The sequence below is a fragment of the Colias philodice genome, chromosome 15, assembly GCF_061535455.1.
Source record: "Colias philodice isolate Cphi_HAF_F1 chromosome 15, ilColPhil1 Martin Lab GWU primary, whole genome shotgun sequence".
Lineage (NCBI taxonomy): Eukaryota > Metazoa > Arthropoda > Insecta > Lepidoptera > Pieridae > Colias > Colias philodice.
Genome location: NC_143100.1, coordinates 8,392,338 through 8,412,919, shown reverse-complemented (window position 1 = coordinate 8,412,919; position 20,582 = coordinate 8,392,338). Strand labels below are relative to the sequence as shown.

At 31.9% G+C, this 20,582-nt stretch overlaps 1 protein-coding gene across 8 annotated transcripts in view; it reads right to left on the bottom strand.

The window, feature by feature from the left end:
• The window catches only part of OtopLa (proton channel otopetrin-like a), a 44,034-nt gene that overhangs the window by 10,418 nt on the left and 13,034 nt on the right, over window positions 1-20,582 (bottom strand). For 7 of the 8 annotated variants that reach the window (XM_089703715.1, XM_089703721.1, XM_089703720.1 and 4 more), the window contains exons 2-3: window positions 3,096-3,266; window positions 1,687-1,850 (exon numbers count right to left, since the gene is read on the bottom strand). In XM_089703715.1, the coding sequence (XP_089559841.1) occupies window positions 1,687-1,850; window positions 3,096-3,239 (308 nt within the window). In that variant the 5' untranslated portion in view covers window positions 3,240-3,266. The remainder of the gene's footprint in view (window positions 1-1,686; window positions 1,851-3,095; window positions 3,267-20,582) is intronic. The other variant, XM_089703719.1, reaches the window with a different exon arrangement.

Sequence of the window (20,582 nt, the reverse complement as noted above, 5' to 3'; positions counted from 1 at the left end):
TGAATAGTAACTGTGAAAGGTCGCTGAACTTCAATACAAACACAACATAATAGTGTTATTGTACTCACTTAAAATTGGCACACTATCTTCAATACCTAAATTAGGACCACAGAATACGAATACCAATATTGAACGAGTAATTTACTAACTTAAGTTTAATGAAATAAATATTAAATGTTGAATAGTTAATGTTAATGCAATCGCGGTGTCCCGGTGGCCTGTTTTACCTTTTCAAAGCTAATATGCAACGAAGACAACCTATATTTTTTCCTGTTTATAAATGGATTATCAATATTTTCTTGATTTCTATTTTTACTAGCATGTAAAAAATATCCAGATACACATGTAACCAAATATCACCTACTTCTTACCACAGTTTTTATACTTAATTAGTAGTTCTTAGCAGACTTCAACACACGTTAAATTCGTCGCAAACATTCTAAGTAGCCGTTGCGACATTGTAAGACTTATTAGTGTTTATATGTGACCAGATTTCATAATTAGGTTTATTTTTAATTACTACCTGGGTTATGACTTCACAATGAGCAATAAATTCTACTCAGGTCCAAGGATTAAAACCTTTGTATAATGTGTTAAGATCATCACTTCAATGACCTTCATTTCTGCCAATGTCGAAGTATTAAATGACATGCATCATACATATAAAACAATGCAATTGCGTAATGTTTTTAATAATGCGAACGTTTAAGTTATCTTTAAGTGGGCAGCGATGTAAACGTCCTACGATTGTCCCATTTACATAATTAAAGTACTAACGTGTAATTATATGACTATTATACTTTTATTTTAATAAACTGTTTTTGAATTGTTCAATCCTCAAACTCATGTTTTCTTAATCAAGTACCTACAATTATTTAAACTTGAATCTCTTAAAGACGCTCAATCTTATGGCGTATCAATAAGATACCATATTTTTGAAAAGCGGTTTAAAGAAATCTTTAATCGTTTCGCAACATGCACAAACGATACTTTTAATAATATTTTCTGCGCCCTAAAACTATTTATTTATTACTCTTTAATAAAACTATACATGGGAAACTTACTGCTAATATAAGTATACAAAACAAAAACAGAACCTATAGTTTATTAGACGGCCTTATCACGAAGTATGACACATCCAACTTTAAAATTACAACTTTATAGCTCTGGGTTGTAACAGAAGGGTGCTTATTATGACCATAATTGTAACAAGAGCAATAGATTACAGAGACACTTAAAATAATTTTCCTCGTTCATATTCCTTTTGAACACGCGAGAACAACTTAATTATCCGACCATCGAACGGTGGCCGCTTTGATTGCAGCTTCCTGTCCTTTATTTACATTTAAATTGTCTGTAAAGACTTTTGTGATGTCATGGACTCATGGCTACTTTAATTTATCCCCTATGAATTTATAGGTCAATTTATGACGGGAATTATGTCCAGTTTTTCGTGTCAAGTTTATATTAGGGGCGACAATTCTAGCCACAAAGAGGGGACATAATTTGATTAGTTTAGACTAGCTATAATAAGCTTACGAGCCTTCAAAGCATGATAAAGTATGTTACTTCAATTATTCACCTTTTGCAAATATTTGCAAAAGGTAAATAAAAAGAAAAATCTTTTTTTATATTTTTTAAATATTTCTGATTTTCGGCATTAGATAAAAAACAATATAAACTCACTTAGCATTTTTAGGTCTGGTATCTGGCGTGCAGCAGGCCCTGTATCTCAGTATCGCGTCAGTAGGCGTCAGCGCGTCAGTCTCGTCCGCCGGCGCGTCACACTCGTCAGTGACGAGTGGAGCTCGCGCCGGCGACGTGTGGGACCCGTACCCGTCGGAATTCAGCTACAATAATTCATTATAATTAATATAAAAGGACTCAATTGTGGAATTATAATGTAAGATATGCATCGATTGTATGAAAAATACAAACGTTGAATGAACTCAAATTTAAGCTCTACATAGTTATACTAGACGCACAATGTATTTTTGAAAATATTGATTAAAATGAGGGTTAAATGGAACTCGTATTTGAAAATATTATAATGTACTTCGTTCAAAATTATATACTTAGTTTGAAATTTATGGAGATTGAAATAAAAGGTTTTTATTTCAATCTCTATATACAAATTTCAATTTATTAATTGTAGCATGTAACTCAATCTTTAAGTTTATTACAGAATACCTACTTTAAAATCTAATGTGAATGGTTAAAGAAAAATAACTTATAATATCACCATATTTAAAACAAATAATTTATTCTAAAATGCGTACATAGGTACATTATGCATATCCTACACAATATGTTCCCGCCTAAATTAGCATCACCAAATTAACCGTGCCATTTAGAATCAATCGTTTAGCCTAAGAAAACATGTTGGACAATTATAGCAGGCAAAAATTAAGCAATATCACACCTACGAAACATTTTTGCACGCCTCATAAGCGAAGCGTTGAGGTGGGTACTACTGTCACTTCGCGCAAAACATCTGATTTTTCAAACTTAAAATGTCTTTATGTATCATACATTGCACTTGTAAGATAATACATACACACACATATTAAGAAAAAACACTATTTTTAACGTTCATGATATTTTTGATGTCATTTTTGTTATTTAAACTAGTTAAAAAACAGTTTAAAAAAGTTCTGTCTTGGACGTCCGTGTGTCTGTATGTGCGGATCCTTTTTCTTGTTAACACGATAGCGACCGAAATACTTTACTAATCGAGTCTTTTTTTTTCTCTTACGCTTGAGTATGCTCAGGAATAGAACCCTTTCATTTTTCAGGGTCTGATTCGATGTGGTTTAATTGTTATTAAATAAACAAAAATAATAATTAATAAATATTTATTAAAAAAAAATTATGAGGCGTGCACTTTTGGATTTTCCAAATTATTTTTAAAATAAAATCACACTTTGTTTTTTTTAATTTTGATTATCGATTGATTAATGCATAAAATTATATTTTTATATTATTCCTTTTCGCTGTGAACCATGTATGAAATTCATGACACAGATAACACAGAACTTTGAAATTAAAATTTTTAAAAATTAGAATAAACAGTGAATGACGATGGATGATCTTACTTTGACGATGGTGCCGACCTGCGTGTCTATGGGCGGCGGCGGCGGCTCGCTCTGCTCTCTCTGGTCGCGTTCGCGTTCAACCCCGTCTGTTGGCGCGCCAAGCAGCCGCTCCTTCATCTCGTGGATGTAAGGGCAACGCTGCATCGCGATGTAGAACTCGCGGACGCGCACCTGGATAAACATTTAAGAACACTTTTATTTAAAGAAAAATAAAATCATCTCAGAGAAAAATGCTATGTCGAGTATCAAGTAGCTTCGGTCAGTGAAAATAGATGTCGCTACACGCTGTTGAGTCGAATTGAATCGCACTAGCAAAGTTTTTTTGTTGTATATTGATATAACTTTCGAATGGCCGGGCACGATGTTGAACACAGGAGTTCAACTATCCCAATTCCCACTTCTGATAGTTAGGAAATTTTTGGAAAATCTGACATTTAGTTAGATTTTATTTATCTACCTATTTTATTTATCTACCTAAGTACCTAGTACCTACACGTTTCTATAAGTATATTGTATGTAATTAGTATTTACTAAGTAATATATGAAGTATATATTTTATTTGTCTATTTGTATTTGTTTGTAGTTTACATTTAACTGCATACGATTTTCGCATAATATGTAATTTATTTTCATATTTTAAGATTGGGTTGATGATCGTAAGTTTAGTATCTGAGTATGCACTATTCCCAAAAAAAATGTACGTGTAATATACAGGGTGTCCCAAGAAGTAGTGAGTGGTAGTGATGACCTGGGAGGACCTAGAGGGCTTTCCGAATCACCCCTATGTATTTTATGCGATTTTTCGTATTTTAGGAGTTATGACGTTTTTTAAATTTTTACCTATCGCCGAGTACGATGAGATTTTTATTTATGGTGACGTGAATTATTGCGGTTTTAACTTGCTTTTGAGATGAATACTGCAGTACGTCGCACTAACCAACTAGGGCTAGGTATAGGGATATTATTGCGCGTATTGCCGCGCTTTACCATTATAATACATGTAGCTTCTAAACTTCTGCGATGACTACCTACTCTAGAACTTGGCATGAAGTTTAAGCATAATATAAGCCATTTATTTAATAATCTTCAAAATATGCTGTTCGTAAAAAATTAAAAATAAAAATATTTTTTAACGTGATAACGTTTTTAAAATCGTTTTAGTCAGGTGACATGTTCAGAAACTTGTGTCACACCAAAACCTCACGAGCGCGATCGCAGGTAGGTACAACGAGAGAGAGATGGACCGATCTCCCGGCTCATCTCGAGCGCTGCCACCAATAAGACGTTATCACGTAAACATCTCGATCGTAAACCTACTTTACAAACAACCAATTTTTTATTATTTTTCTTAGGGATTTAAAAATAAATTCGAAATTCAAAAATATGAGGATAAAAAGGTTATTTAACGGGGATTATTATTCAGTCATCAATTTATTTAAAAATTGCTTTTCTTGAACTGATAATTACATTCGAAGTCGCGCATGCCTCGCGCTTGCCGACATCTTCAAAGACCTGTATTTTGAAAACTAAGCTTCTAAATGCAAAAATATTACGTTAATATACCGCGGATATAAACAGGTGTAACATACTAAAATATAACCGAAATCTGAATACTGACCCTGAAATGTGTGTCCGCTTCGCGTGATATGCCCCATGTACATGTATATAAGTTTTGGGTGGTAAATAAAGAGGAATTGGTACTTAGTTACTAAATATCATACATAATTTAGTAAAAAGGTTTGTTGGTTAAAGTTGAAGGTGCGCTAATTCGCTAACGATCTGTCTTCTCGTTACTACTAGGTACTCTTTTCACTAATTTAACGGCTTTTTTATAAATTCATGGCAGCGATCGAAATCGATATATCGAAAAATTTACAAATAAAATAAATTATTAAACTAAACACACCCAACGCAAAACATGCTCTTGATAAAAGAAGAGTTTTTTGTTGCGAATACATTAATAGTCAGCAATATAGATACTAATTAAGCTATAGGTAGTTACATTGATCTGTTTTATAATTCTAGATATCACGTTCCAAGAATAATATTTTGGCAGCAAGCGTGATCACTTTTTGGTCAGGCCAATGCACTGCCAAACGAGTTCCGAATAATAGCTATAGTTTCAGACAGGCTACAGGCGTTACCACGTACGGTATATCTATGTTCAGGTACCTACATTAAAGCTTGGAAGCTAATTTATAATCGTGCTCTACTATTTTTTTTTTTATATGTTAGAATATTTACCACGCAATGTAATTGTAAGAAATATAACAAGATTAATTTCTTATTCGATCATTTCATACCTACATTGAATTTAAAATTAATTGAGGAATTACAAAGACAAACAGTCTTTTGCTATCATTGAAGTATGAAGTATCTATTCAAAATTGTGTATTTGGTTTAAGCAGATAAAATATTTAAATACTTCTAGTTCGAATATAGATCTCTCCCAATTCCAAAGTTCATTATACCTTGCAATTAGAGCTATGGTATACTTAATAACCTTTTTTACTAGCAAGTTTTAATTACTTCTTGGTATCCGATACTAAATCAAATCGATATTATATATTATTCTCTTTCGTGGACTAACACGCGGGCAAGTATTTCTAAAGCTTATACGTGATATTTTGGTACATAAAGTACATCACTGCCAATTATCATCAATATCGGTTAAGTGAATTTCGCGAGAAAAATTAACATATCCACATAATTATTAGGTACATACAAGTACAATCATCCATACTCAAAAACTTTCACTTCTAGATTCTTAGTAAGAAATATTAGAGCGTGTTTGGGCCAAAGTTTTGTTTTGGGGACAACAAGCTTGTCAACTTGTTGATTGGCAGGAGAATGGATGGTAGAGGCTTCGACGGCAAGTTGTTTGTATAAACTATAATGTACTGTTACGGCAAGCGTGTTTTGGAATATTATTTCGATATTGCTGTTACTTTTTATTTAAAAGATAAGAGATACTTCACAAATAGACAAATATTTTGTGCCATTCATTCCAATTTATTTTAGTGGAATTGAGCGGAAGCAGAATTAAAACACTCTTAATTTAGCGATAGTTAATCTTAAAACTTAAGGTTTTATAATAATGCTGTTTCTTTTTTACTTCGTAGATGTAGAATTGTAGATGTAGATTTTCCTAGTATTCTTTTTATAACCGAGGTCGAGATATTTAAGTTTTTGGGAGAATAAAGCGCGCTAATTAATTTTATATGTATATCGTATATATAAAAATGAATCGCAAAATGTGTTGGTAAGCGCATAACTCGAGAACGGCTGAACCGATTTCGATAATTGAAGTACGAGGATGGTTCTTATGTAGAGAAAACGTTAACATGTACCACGGGCGAAGCCGGGGCGGACCGCTAGTACTATAAATATTTTAAAGTTGATAGACCGGTTTAACTGTCTATTTAATCACACTTCGAAGACTAGACTAATATAAAGTATGAAATTGTGCATATTAGGCAATATCTATGCAAAATTTCATGCACTTTAAAATAATATGATGTTATTAAATTATTTTCTTTTGAATCTTTATATTTAAAGATATAATTAAAACTAATTAGGTAGACTGTCTCGTCAATTAACTTGGTTTGATATATAAGATAAGAATCGAAATAAGGTCAGGTGGGGTAAGAGGGTCACTGGGGGAAGAGGGCCTAGAGACCATAACTAGTAAACCGAAGCGTTTATGACTATGTACTTTCCGTCGATAAAAAAGTGAAGGCGAATTAGTTTGAGCGGTTTTGAGTAGATGTCGCTACGTAGCACAGACATCACAAAAAATGTAAACAAATTTGACAGTTGCGAATTCGGCTAACACCAAGTTGGCTCGTTTTTTTGCGAACCCATATTTTAGTGATAAAAGTGTGCTAGAAATATTTTAAATATCCTGATACACGGAGAAAACTGTAAGTATTTCTTTTATTAATCATTTTAGTTAAGAAACAACTAAATATTGTGAGTTTCTTTCGCTTGAAAATCCTAGACTTCAAAAACAATAGCTGGGGTAAGAGGCTCACTGTTGACGGTGAAAGAGGAACATATGTTTCTCTTCCCCCGTGTGAGGGGTGACCAACATTTTGATTAATTTATAATTATATGTGGATAAAATGAAAAGAAGTGACTGACTGTTCTGTACCTATTACAATTTTAAATTATAACTAAAAATTTCTCGCTCATGTGTTTTTTTTATATTTTTTTTTTATTTAATAGGTGGGCAAACGAGCATACGGATCACCTGATGTTAAGCGATTTCCGCCGCCCATGGACATTCGCAACTCCAGAGGAGTCACAAGTGCGTTGCCGGCCTAAAGGATTATGCCTCCTGTGCCAGTAATTACTTCAGGGCCTCATCTCACCACCAAACCGGAACACAGTGATGCAAGCACCACTATTCGCCAAGTTTCGCCAATTTTGCCTGTCTCAAAATTCCAGAAATTCCAAAGAATTTCTTTTGGATCAAGAAGATCATTTATATTTTTAACTGACTTCTTAAAAAGGAGAAGGTTCTTAATAGATGAATTAAAATACTGATTCGCAATATTGATCTCATCACATAGTGCCATTGTTATTTTTAAAGAGTAACTAACTAGGAAAACTAGTTAGGGACAGACTGTTTACCATTACTATGTATGATTAAATAAAAATAGAATTATAACTAGTCGACTTCTTTTTAGTTTGCCACCCCTGATCGAACCTGTATGTCCCTCTTACCCTGAATTGATGTATTCTTGTTTTTTATTCCAAATTATACCTTATTTCATCGACATTAAGATCTAATATTGACCAAAGACATTCTATCTACAAATTAACGAACATTTAGCAACGAATATTTTAATTCAAACTCCAATCTTAGGAAATACAATGACTGTCCCTCTTACCCCTTGTAAGGGGGAAGAGGAACGATTACTCAATCTTGACATTAATGTCAATATCTTCGTAAGAACTGTTATTAGAGTAATGACATTTAGCCTACGGGAAGCTAATACATAAAGGTAAGTTCTGTGTGTTTCAAACATCTTAAAAAGCTATAAATGTTGTTCCTAGCAGTCAAAATATTTTACTGAAAATGAAATATGTTCCTCTTACCCCACCTGACCTTAGTACAAGAAAAAAAGTTCTATTCTCATAACATAAAACATCATTTTATCGTACAGCGAAAGCTACTATTTAAGTCGTTTTCAAACCACGAAATTGCGTATACAATACAAATGAGGTTGATGAAAAGCAGTCCTGGCCTATAGCATTTATTTTCTACTTCTACGACGGTTTTTGTGAGGTGAAACGATTGTATTACTGGCAAATACTGGCACAGTATCATCCGCTTGCATGTGGGTGGCATACAATACTATACATGGCATAATTGTTCCTACACCTTTATGTAATTTCTTCATAGTGGAAGTAGGTGGAATATGATACATTATGACGCTATATGTCTCTATGAGATGGGCGATTTACGATTTTGACCTTTAACTTTTTCGTAGTTATTTCGCAACATAGGTAAAAAAGTCTTGTTTTGAAACAAATCAAATAAAACAACGAACTATAATAATTATTGACTGGTTGACTAAACATTGAAAGTTGAATACACTAGGTACTAATTTAAATATTGGACTAATTTATTTAAAGCAACAAAGAGCAATTATGGAAATGACTACCACGAAGTACAACTGGACACCATCGATTGAACAAAACGAGGCCAGTAGGCCATTCTGTTGCACGAAACTCAATACTAATAGATTCCGTATGATAGTCAACAAATTATGGTCACACTGTATGAAGACATGATATAGTCCAAGATCTAGTAGTGGTATTGTACTTTTTACTTTTTTAATTATTTTGCTTTAGAACAGATTTTTCTCAACTGCTACGACTATATCTTCAAAACGAATGCTTTATGAAGCTGAATTTTAGGTTTGTAAATTGTAATACATAGTAGTTATAATATAGAATTATATGATCAATTCTTTATGCATTAAATTTAACTTGCATGTATACTTGATTTTAATAACATAATACAACTTATGATTTCAAGGGAAACATTGTACATAATTAAAAATGGTAAATAACAAATAAGTAACGATATAAGATCCTTTATAAATCCTGTCGTCGTTCCCTAGACTATGCTATTAAACATACGTTAGCCAAGGTTAGTAACTTTATATCCGCGGACAAAGAAGTCTTCAATTAATCCATCACATCTATTGACTGTCATTGATTAAGAACATTCATAAATTCTTAGTAGTTGAATAGAATGATTACGTCTATAATAGTAAACCGCAAACACATATATGCAAATACACATACAGGACATATATGTATTCTTTATTATCATCTAACCGCTAACGTGTAAGATATTATGATACTAGCTTTACATACTTAACTTTTATCGATTTAAAAACTGACAGACAAATTTATCTCCATGCACTATAATACCTACTAATCCTACATCTATAGGCAAGTTGTTTTCTGTATGTAGCTCATTTTTTCTTATTATACAAAGTTCAATAATAAAAACTTAAACCTCATTACCAGTAATTCCTAGTAAATCTAGTTTAACAAATCACATTAGTTTCTCTACGCTGTCTGCCTAAAGTTTAAAATCGGATTAAACAAACATTGAACATTGCAACTTGCAACCTCGAAAGGGTAACAAAATTAAAGTACGATTTGTCTTACGTAATAATGAATCATAATACATTTGCATAATTAATAATGTAAAGCCTTATATAATAATGACAGTAATAATAATTGAATGATAGTAAGGCAAAATGACATCGATTGCTGTTAATCGCAAGATAATTTAACATTGATTTAGGAGTGGTCATAACTTATAAGTATTATTTAGTTCGTGTTGAAGTCGTCACAATAGAATACTTCATTGTAATTTGTAGTCTACAAAAACTGGTTTTCTCTTTTCAACATTTTACAAAATTGAGTACTGAAAAATAAAGTAAAATGAAAAACCTGTTCCTTCTTATCAACATTTTATAACGCACCAGTAAACACATAAGTATTTAAACTTATTTCAATGAAATTCGCATCCGAACGATATTACAAACACAATCCAGGCCAAGTAGGCCTTTAACATGGATCCTGTCATCCCAAAAGGTATGGAATTTTTAGTTTATTCGCCGTTCATTTTGTGCCCATTCATTCACAAGGTAAGTGCTTTATTTTTTGCGTAGTACGGCGAAGGAAATATTTAGGTCAGTATTACTTTCAAATCGTTAAACTCAATTAGTACTGCATTCGGCAAACTTTTACAACCCTTTTGTCAACTTGATGGCTTGGAGGCGCAATATACAGGGTGTCCCACTGTTGGTATACTAAGCTCAAAGGAGGTTATAGTTTTGAATACGCTGAGTACGTAAAAAATAATTAAAAAATTCCAGACGCATTTTTTTTTCAAAAAGATGAATTCTTAAAACTCTATGTGTACACCCATAACAAGCAACCCACCCAACTTTGCCACCAGCACGTGAGCTATCGTTTAAGATTATGTTTTCATAGACAAAATGCTCACATTAGAGGAGCGGTATATGCCGGCTGCGCGAAGCTAGAGAAGAAAACATAGATTTTCAGGAAAAATTTAGCAAAAAATTTTTGATGTAATTTTGTTTTTTAAGTATTTTTTACGTGATCAGTGTATGCAAAACTACAAGTCCCTTCGCGCTTAGTATACCAATAGTGGGACACCCTGTATATTTCGTATAGGTATGTAAAATTAAAAGTAGGTAGGTATATGGAACTTGGAAGATTTCATGCTTCGGAGGAAGAAAAGTTTATTTTATAGGCCTTGAATATAAAGACAAAATTTGTCAGAGAGAAAGTGCATAGTAAAGAGAAACAATACACAGTAAAGGAGCATTTTAAAATAAAAAGTTTATTATCTATAATTAACTAAGAAATTAGTTAAGAAAATTCTTTAGCAGGTAGATGGTTATTTCTTAGGCAGAAGCTCTACTTAATTGCCTTTGTTTTCTGAGGTCAACAGTCACTTGATTCTGAAGGTGAGATAATTAAACACTGATATGGAATAAAATCTGCCAAGATTTTAATATTTAAAAATTCATTATCTCGACAAAAACTTATGCATAATTTTACTGCCCTTGCGAAAAATATTATATACATCATAAATATTTTCTTTTAATTATTATTTTATTGAAACTCGTTTACTTTAATTCATATACAATTTTTAATGGTTATTCTTATATAATAATAAAATTTGATAATACTTATATTTATTATTATTAAAGAAGGGATGCGTGACTTGTAGGTCTTTATATTAAGTCTAAGGAAATACTGAACTATGTTATTGTTCCACCTGGGTAGAGCGAACCACACGCGCAAAATTAAGATGCCATAACTATCGCACGTTGTATTAAAACATCTTCATTTAACGACTTGCAAACCTACACCTATTAAATTTTTAAGGTTTTACGATAAGCGCACATAAAACTGTTATAAAATACAAGAATGATTGAGAAATTGGGTCGGATGCGAGTAATAGCCCATTTATAACTTACAGTTTTAATGATTTGGCGTAAACTAGTCTATAGTCGCTTTTTAGACTTTGCTATAATGGTTCTGCAATGTCTGTCAACAAGTGAAAATACTATGTGGCGAGAGATATATTATTATATTTACGCTACATCTATTTTGGTAGTAAACAGAGTGTTTCACGAGCTATTACTATTAATAACTAGATTCTTGTAGGTGTATGCCTAGAATGTTTTCTTCTTTTGAAGTAAAGCGTAAAGTTACTTTGGTTTCTTGAGTGATCATTGAATGATAATTTATTTAGTAAATAAGTGAAATCTATAAGACTCCAAACTCAAAAAGAAGTACTACATAGTTATATACCTTACCAACTCTACATAATATTGATTAATTTTACGCTGCAATACAAAATCTATAGTCTATATATATATATACATTTTAAGACAATGAACCACTACTATTGAATTTATATCGGGCATTATCGGTCACTAACAATAGGTAAACTTAATCCCTTGAATGAACCATTCAAGAAGCTGCCTACTGTCAGACAACTTGACTTAAAACGAGACCCACTTCTTATGTACCGACAGACACAAAAGAATTCAAATATTACTAAAGAGAACATAAAAGAATGCTGAGTTAGATTTATAAAACTTGAACATTTTTCTTCGCTTTATCATATTTTATTTGAACGGAAATTCAATGCTGAAAAATCCTTATAAAATTATTGTGTTTTCATCATTAAGTAGAACATAAACGAAGCCTTTAATAAAATACTAGCTTACCGCCCGCGGCTTCGCCCGCTTTATCACAAACCTAATAAATTATACACTAAAACCTTCCTATTGAATCACTCTATGTATTAAAAAAAACCGCATCAAAATCCGTTCCGTAGTTTTAAAGATTTAAGCATACAAAGGGATATAGGGACAGAAAAAGCGACTTTGTTTTATACTATGTAGTGATGTACAATGGTACAATATATCACAGAAATCACTACATAGTATAAAGCAAAGTCGCTTTCCCTGTCCCTATGTCCCTATGTCCCTTTGTACGCTTAAATCTTTGAAACTACGCAACGGATTTTGATGTGGTTTTTTTTAATAAATAGAGTGATTCAAGAGGAAGGTTTATATGTATAATAACATCCATTAAATAGTGGAGAAGTACTGTTATTTTTGAGGTTTCTAATGTGAGGTCGTAAAAAATTACATTTTTTCCGCTTACATTGCAAACGCAGGCTGAACCCTACGAGTTTTATCAAAATAATGTACTAAGTATTATACACATTGAAAAGGTCTACAGAAAAGTCCGCGATGGTATATGTCTATCTCTTATGGATAACCCACAATAACTTTTTTTGTCATTTACTTTTTACGACAAATAATGGCTAATTTTCGATGCGATTTTAACCAATACAGCATTAATCCTTAACCAATTAAATACCTTGAATACAATGTTCATTTAATATAGATCTATATGGCCATTTACACCGTATGATTTAAGTGAATATTTTCGAAGATATTACAGATTTAAAAATTGCGGGACGTAGCGTTTGCGGCGGTACCGTCCGGCCGCGGCCCGGCTATCTATTTTATACCCGTGCGAAGCCGGAGCGGGCCGCTATGTTTTTATATATGTACTACGTTCACAGTTTTTCTGTAGTGTTTTCAGTATCAGCATTGCACCCGTGCGAAGCCGGGGCGGGTCGCTAGTATATTATAAAATCGAGTTCTTCAATAAAAGAACACATAAAAATACGTATGTAAACATCTTCACCCCAATCGTTCCCATTAAAACATTTCAAACAATGAAAATTTGGTTTACAATAACACTAAGGTGTTGATATAAGACTTGGCTCAAAAGTATAACAGAACATTTTATAGGAAAGACAAAAGAAAAAGTAGGACATGAAAATTCAGATCAAAGAAGTTGGAATTGATGGAAGCGTGTTATTTCGATATTACCGCTTTCAAGCCCCGGACAAATGCTGAAAGGGGTTCGATTTCAAAAGAATACCTAATGTACATATTTTTTTAAAACATAGTAAAAATGTGCATTTTGGGAACTTATTTTTTTAAAAAATAAGCGTGTTTAGTAAGGTTATAAGAAACGTGTGGATACTTAATATTATGTAGATAACAATGAACAAGATAATATGAATTTAATTTTGCCAAACTTAACCTGAAACGTTATAGCTATATTATTGTTAAATTGAAAATACATAATATCTTAATATATATCAATCTCGTGTCACAATGTTTGTCCTCAATGGACTCCTAAACCACTTAACCGATTATAATAAAATTCGCACACCATGTGTAGTTCGATCCAACTTGAGAGATAGGATAGTTTAAACATGTAGGTACCACGGGCGAAGCCGGGGCGGACCGCTAGTTCATTTATAGGAAAAAAACATTAACTGCACTTTAATATGCCACAAAGCTTTAAATTACTAGTCTAGATTCTAGAAAGCTGAAATCAATAAACAACCGTTTCAGGTGCCTACATTTTTAATTAAACCTTCTGAATATGTGCTTCAATTGAAACTAGGTCGATGTGTTCAAAACCTTCAGATATTTTTTAAATTAAAGATACCTACTATTTTTACTAAGATACCACTTTAACTGGGTTACTGGTTGTAATTAGTGTCCGACCGAACTTTCGGTTTCGGTTTCGGTTTCGGTTTCGGTTTCGGCCGAGTTTCGGCCAAAAATCAAGTTTCGGCCGCAGTTTCGGTTTCGGCCAAAATCGGCCGAAACTTTTGCCGAAACCGAAACTTATTTCGCAAGTTCAGTGAACTTAGTTCACACACGTTCACGCTCGCCTAACTTAGTTTTCCTCGGCAACGCTTTGACGGACGCTGTCAAAGCGTTGGTTGACCCACGCTGATTTATTTATTTATTTATTTATTCTTTATTGCTCTTAGATAACTTAAATATGAACTTAATCTAATTATAAATTAAAACAAATGGCGGTCTTATCGCTAAATAGCGATTTCTTCCAGACAACCGGAGTACGGAAGGAAATTAGTTAGAGGAGAGGAATAGGGCAGAGCATAAATATAATATTAAGATAATATGTATAAATATAATATTTATTCACAAAAGTATAGGAAGGAATAATTAAAGCCATAAAAACATAAATATTTAAAGCGACAAAGATATAATACAATATAGATTATTAAGTACGACAAGAAGAATGATAGTTATCGCGTACCATTATTTTAAACTTATTCAATGACTGTGCCTTTTTTATTGGCTCAGGTAAAGCGTTCCACAATTTAATAGCCTGAACAGTGAATGGAGTATCGTAGAAACAAGTAAGATGTTGAGGCATTCGTAAACGATACATTTCAGTGGAGCGAACTGGTTCATCATTGTTTCCCATGAAGACAAATTTTTCTTTTAGGTATTTCGGCATCTTTGGGTTAAACATAACCTGATAGAGAAGATGCAGCACATGCGCATCCCGGCGAAATCGGATCGGTAGCCATTTGAGTTTAGACCGGAACTCAGATACATGGTCATATTTCCGTAGACCATATATTATCCATATGTTGAGATTGGAACTGGGTGTATTAGTAATTAATAATTATTATTTTTATATAAGAGGTACCTAAAAGAGACTTATTACTCTACTAAGTACAAATACCAATCCAAAGTATTAAAGACTCTTTAATAAAGAGAAAGATCTCAAAATACCAAAACCTAGTATTTAAATTTAAAGTAACAGTAACAATTACTGATTTGATTTAGATGACTGATACGACACAATAGATTTTCTATTGTGTCTGTGATTCCGGGGGCTGAGGCATTAAAATAAAAATATTATTTTTTATTTTATATTAAATAAATGATTACAACAAATTTAATATACTGTGTTTTCATTTCATGCCCTAATTATTAAGGCAAAATAATAGGTAAAGTGCACCAAAGTTCAGTATTTTTAGAAATTTCATACCAGACCACGTGAGTTTCGGTTTCGGTTTCGGTTTCGGCCGAAACTGAAGCCACGGCCGAACATTCGGTTTCGGTTTCGGTTTCGGCCTGGAAACCAGTTTCGGTCGGACACTAGTTGTAATACCTAAATAAATAATTGTAGTACTTTTTTTGTAAACGTTTATTAACTTACAGAATTCTTCACGTTACCTTCCTATTTACGGCATTGAAACGATTAATAAAGGATATCTATAGAAATGGCCCCTTGCTAAGAACGTTTATTAAACCAAGATTTAGTTCTCCTTTTAAGATAATCGATGTTCAAAGATATAATGAATGCTCGGTCACGCTCCACTCTGTAGCTAACGTGGGAATTATTATGATTTATGCTACAGTCTACACCTTACTACATTTCATAGAGATTACTTGCAGACAAAAGCAATTTATGACCTTACTTACGATTTTCTTTGTTCATTTTCAAGTGTTTAGTTATAATTTGATCATTTATATGATAAATCCTTACATTAATAATAATATAACTGCATTTACTTATTAATTCAAGTTTTAAGAGTTAAAAGCTCATATTTAAGGCATAAAAATACCTATAATAACCTACCTAAGATATAATTATTGAAAGGATAATTTTACCAAGAAAAGGTGTTCTTTACACAACTTCATCTAAGTAATATATATTTTTAACAAAATTAACAAAAGCTCTATCTCAATAATGTTATTTATGAATACGATTATTAAAACTGTTTTGATATCAACTCATTGATTTAATCAGTACCAATACAGTGAATTATTTCAAGCTAACAATATGTTTACGGAAACTTCATTCACAATAATTTAAAACTATTTATTTGTTTACTAAAGTTAGAAGACTGCTTTTCAGACGTAAATAACTGAGCTTATTTTGGTGCAGAGTTCAGTGACTGTGATGTTTGATAACACAATCTTGGTACTCAATTGATTTATGATCTTTACGATGTCCCAATATAAAACTTTCTTTATGGATTTTGAAGTTATAAGTTGCTTTGCAGTCAAAGTCACAGTACTCACATTTATTTAACGACTGCCGCTTTTAAAATAGACGTAGAATAAAATTATATTTTCTCTTAATGAGTGAATACTTCAATGTTCTGTTGTAATTCTTAATTTTTACAAATATTTTTACAATATTTTAATTTGAGATTTTTTTAAATAATAGGAACAATTCGTTAACGAGGCGGGATTTCTATCCTTAAGTTTTTTAACGATTTTAATTAATTTGAATGCCAAACCAAATATCAAATTTTAATTTTATAAAAAATTTAACTAATTTAATTTTATAAAAAATTTTCAAATGTCGTGTGATAAAAAAAATTCTACCCTACATACATACTCAAACACTTCCTTTCAAAAAGTTTTTCGATTCCTTTAAATTGAATTACCGTTTCGGAAGCTCTTTCATGATATGATTCCCATGCAACGTTTATTGATCCAGATTTATAAATAGAATCTCTCCGGGTCCTTTATCACTAGGACAGGAAAATCAACCATCCTTGAATAGGTATCTACAGTTTAAAAAAAACGTGGTTTATTTCAGTAAAAACCATAGAAACATGGAGGTTTTTTCATGCATCTTTAGAAAAATATGAGGTAATTATAAACTTGAAGTAATTTCCATCACTTTATTACGTAGGTGATTACCTACTTCATTTAGCCTTCACTTTATTATAATACTAACTACTTCTATAAAAAATATGAGCATTTATAAGTGTTTCCTTTATACATTATAATCGGAATAATTATTCTAATTAAAACGGAAAGGTACAATTAATTATTAAATAGACTCTACAACACAAGAAACTGAATCCTTATCTTAATGGCTTTGACAAAACAAAAAATAGCGAATGTAAATCGTAATTATATTTAACAATAATACAATTGCGTCGTTATTAAGGTATAAAGCGTTTTAATTATAAAATAAAGTATTAATAATTTTAATCTCGAGCGAATTCGAAGCGCGTCTATTTGACGCAATAGAACCATATAAGTTTTGACATGCTGAATTGAGTTACCAATGCCTACAAAATATATACCCACACAGAAACCACAAGGTAAGAAGGGTATCTTATAAGTATAATTAATACATAGTGACGTAATATAATCATGTACTAATGATAAAGGTTTCATAACACAAAGCTTATATTATATTTTGTCAAATATGCATACAATATGGTAACCATACAATATGTACCTGCAGTAAATGCTTCTGTGAAAATGTTTATGCGTCTGTCTTACCAGGTAAACTCTATTACGACGATTCCAATATAGACGTCCTAATATTATCTGATTTTAAATATCGAATATTCTCTCATAAAAATTGGGATTAACATGCACGATTCGCTAGCGTGAACAAAGTCGTTCCTAAGAAGCATATTAATTTACTGTTAATTAATTTTTCGTCAAACTACATTTTTCGATTAGTAAGCTCTCTACTTTAGACACTTATTGTTTAAGAACATATTTTTTTCGTTTATTTTAGAGATTCTAAACTAAATATTTTCGCTTAGTAAAATTTAGGTCACACATATATTTTTTATTTCCATTATCTAGTCATTGGTGTCTTCAATGCAAACGGTCTTTTAAAACTTTTATAAAAAACTCGATAAGCAAGAATTAATTACGCCAGCTACTTGTCAATTTAGCACTTACTGCCTGTCGCTTATCATAGCGTTAAATTATTTAAGTTTTGAAAGGTTCAATTAAGCAAAGAGCAACCAGAATTATTACTCAATTTGTATGACTATCTTTTAATAAAATATTTCCTCATGTTTTCTATTAAAATGAAATATGTACTATGATGATCCACATTTTAAACAGGTCAAGGTAATCTGTAAATTAGTTAGTTTATTAAATCTTTTGAGAAAAATCTTGTAACATCTATCTTGTGACTATGATCTCACTGCTGAATGCAGACTGAAAATGAATTCCTTCAATGGCGAATTTTCATCCTGTTAGACTCACAGATATAGTGTATCTTTTTGGTCGAATCTAAATTGAATTGCCTTGGCAAAAACTTGGATATGTAGTTGATAATTTGTCTAGAGATTATTACCCTCGTATTGGCATAATTGGTTGGATATTAACTAACTTTGTATTAGAATTATAAGATTTTCGCATTATTTGAAAGAACACATTCACAATCACAATACAAAAGATGTCCAAAACTTCAGTCACTTCTCGCAAAAAAACGTTTATTTATCGACCACGTGTTGCTTACCATTAGCAAACACTTAACGAACGTAGAGTTATTCATTTTTCAGACATACAATAAATATTATCAATAATATAACTTCGTAATACGGAATTCTGCCGCACAAATGTGTGTACAAATCTTATATATAAAATTCTCGTGTCACAATGTTAGTCTGCATACTCCTCCGAAACGGGTGGACCGATTCTCATGAAATTTTCTGTGCATATCGGGTAAGTCTGAGAATCGGCCAACATCTATTTTTCATATGTACCACGGGCGAAGCCGGGGCGGACCGCTAGTTTAAGTATAAATTTTGAACCACAACCGTGCGTTTTTGGGTTTTTATGTTTCGTTTGGAATTTTAAGTGGCCATTAATTTACGTAATTGGCGAGTTATATTTTAATGAGTTGATTTCATGCTGAACTTACGTTTATAGAAATATTACATATCTACAAGTGTTATAGTTGTACAAGCGTAAAATTAAGAATTGAATATTTCAGTATTGATACCTACTTTAAAGCATTTACACACATTACCTTAATTTAATAAAATATAGATTAGTTTGCGTTTTAATATAAATTCAATGATAATCCTATTAAATTGACACAGGATTTTAATCATTAACGTTTATTATGATTTCAATAATACACCTTTACATATTTCCAACCTTACGCCAGTGTTTGTGTGAAATATACCAAGAGGGTCTGATAAACTCACGAATAAAAAATTCTTATGAAAAATAATCACATTAAAATTAGCCTTAAAATAAACTGTAACGCTCATGAAGCTTTGCTCATTAGTGCGTCATAAACAGCTTACTTCCGCTCTCTAATTTTCCGCCCTATAACCTCCCTGCTTGGACCATCGACCGAGGTCCTAGGTAGGACAATTGACACCTTACGTTATCTTGATATTAATTAATAAAAAGGTTCAGGCTGTCGTCCACACGAAATTATATAATCCTGAGTTTTGTCGAAAAAGAAACAACTTTTAATGCAAAGTTGAAAGAAGCTTTAGTTTCGAACTTTAGTTTTCTTAGGTACCGCTCGTTTCATAAAATGACTCAACTTTTAAATATTATAAACTTTAATGTATTTGCTCGAAATACGAATATAAAGATCACAGCAGGAATATTTACTTCCTTTTAATTCATGTTTTAGAAAGACTGAAGTTGAAATTGGAGATTAATATGTACCTACTTACTGTGAAATAACTACCCAAGCATATTTGCATAACATATTGTAACTATAAATCATAAAATAGCTTCCCCTAAAAATTATGATTTCCAAACGAATAATTACGATCACATACAATAGTATCACGTTACACTGCTTAGTAATTAAATTAAAATAACTCTTTAAAACTTAATGACGCGAAATAGGTTAAAGTAACAGGTACCTCGTTAATACAAAGCCAGCTCCTGACCTAGTTTTATTTGCGACGGAAAAATCGAAGGGCGCAGATGCAACAAATGGCATTCATTCTGAATCTCTCGCATTGTAAGAATTGCAATTCCTTTTTAAATTAAAAATTTTCACTCGCGTGACTAGCGTTGTGTAAATTGCTAGTTTTCCAGTTTAAATACGTTTTGTTTTTAAATTTAATCGTGGATTAGGGTCCATTTTTTATGTAAGACTTATTCAACGTATAATTGGATGGAATGATGTTGAAATAATATTATATTATGTAAAACCAATGAGCCCACATTTTGGAACGGATTTGAAACTATTAAATTGGTTTATAGGATAAATACATATCAATCCTATGGAATATAGACTAAGTTA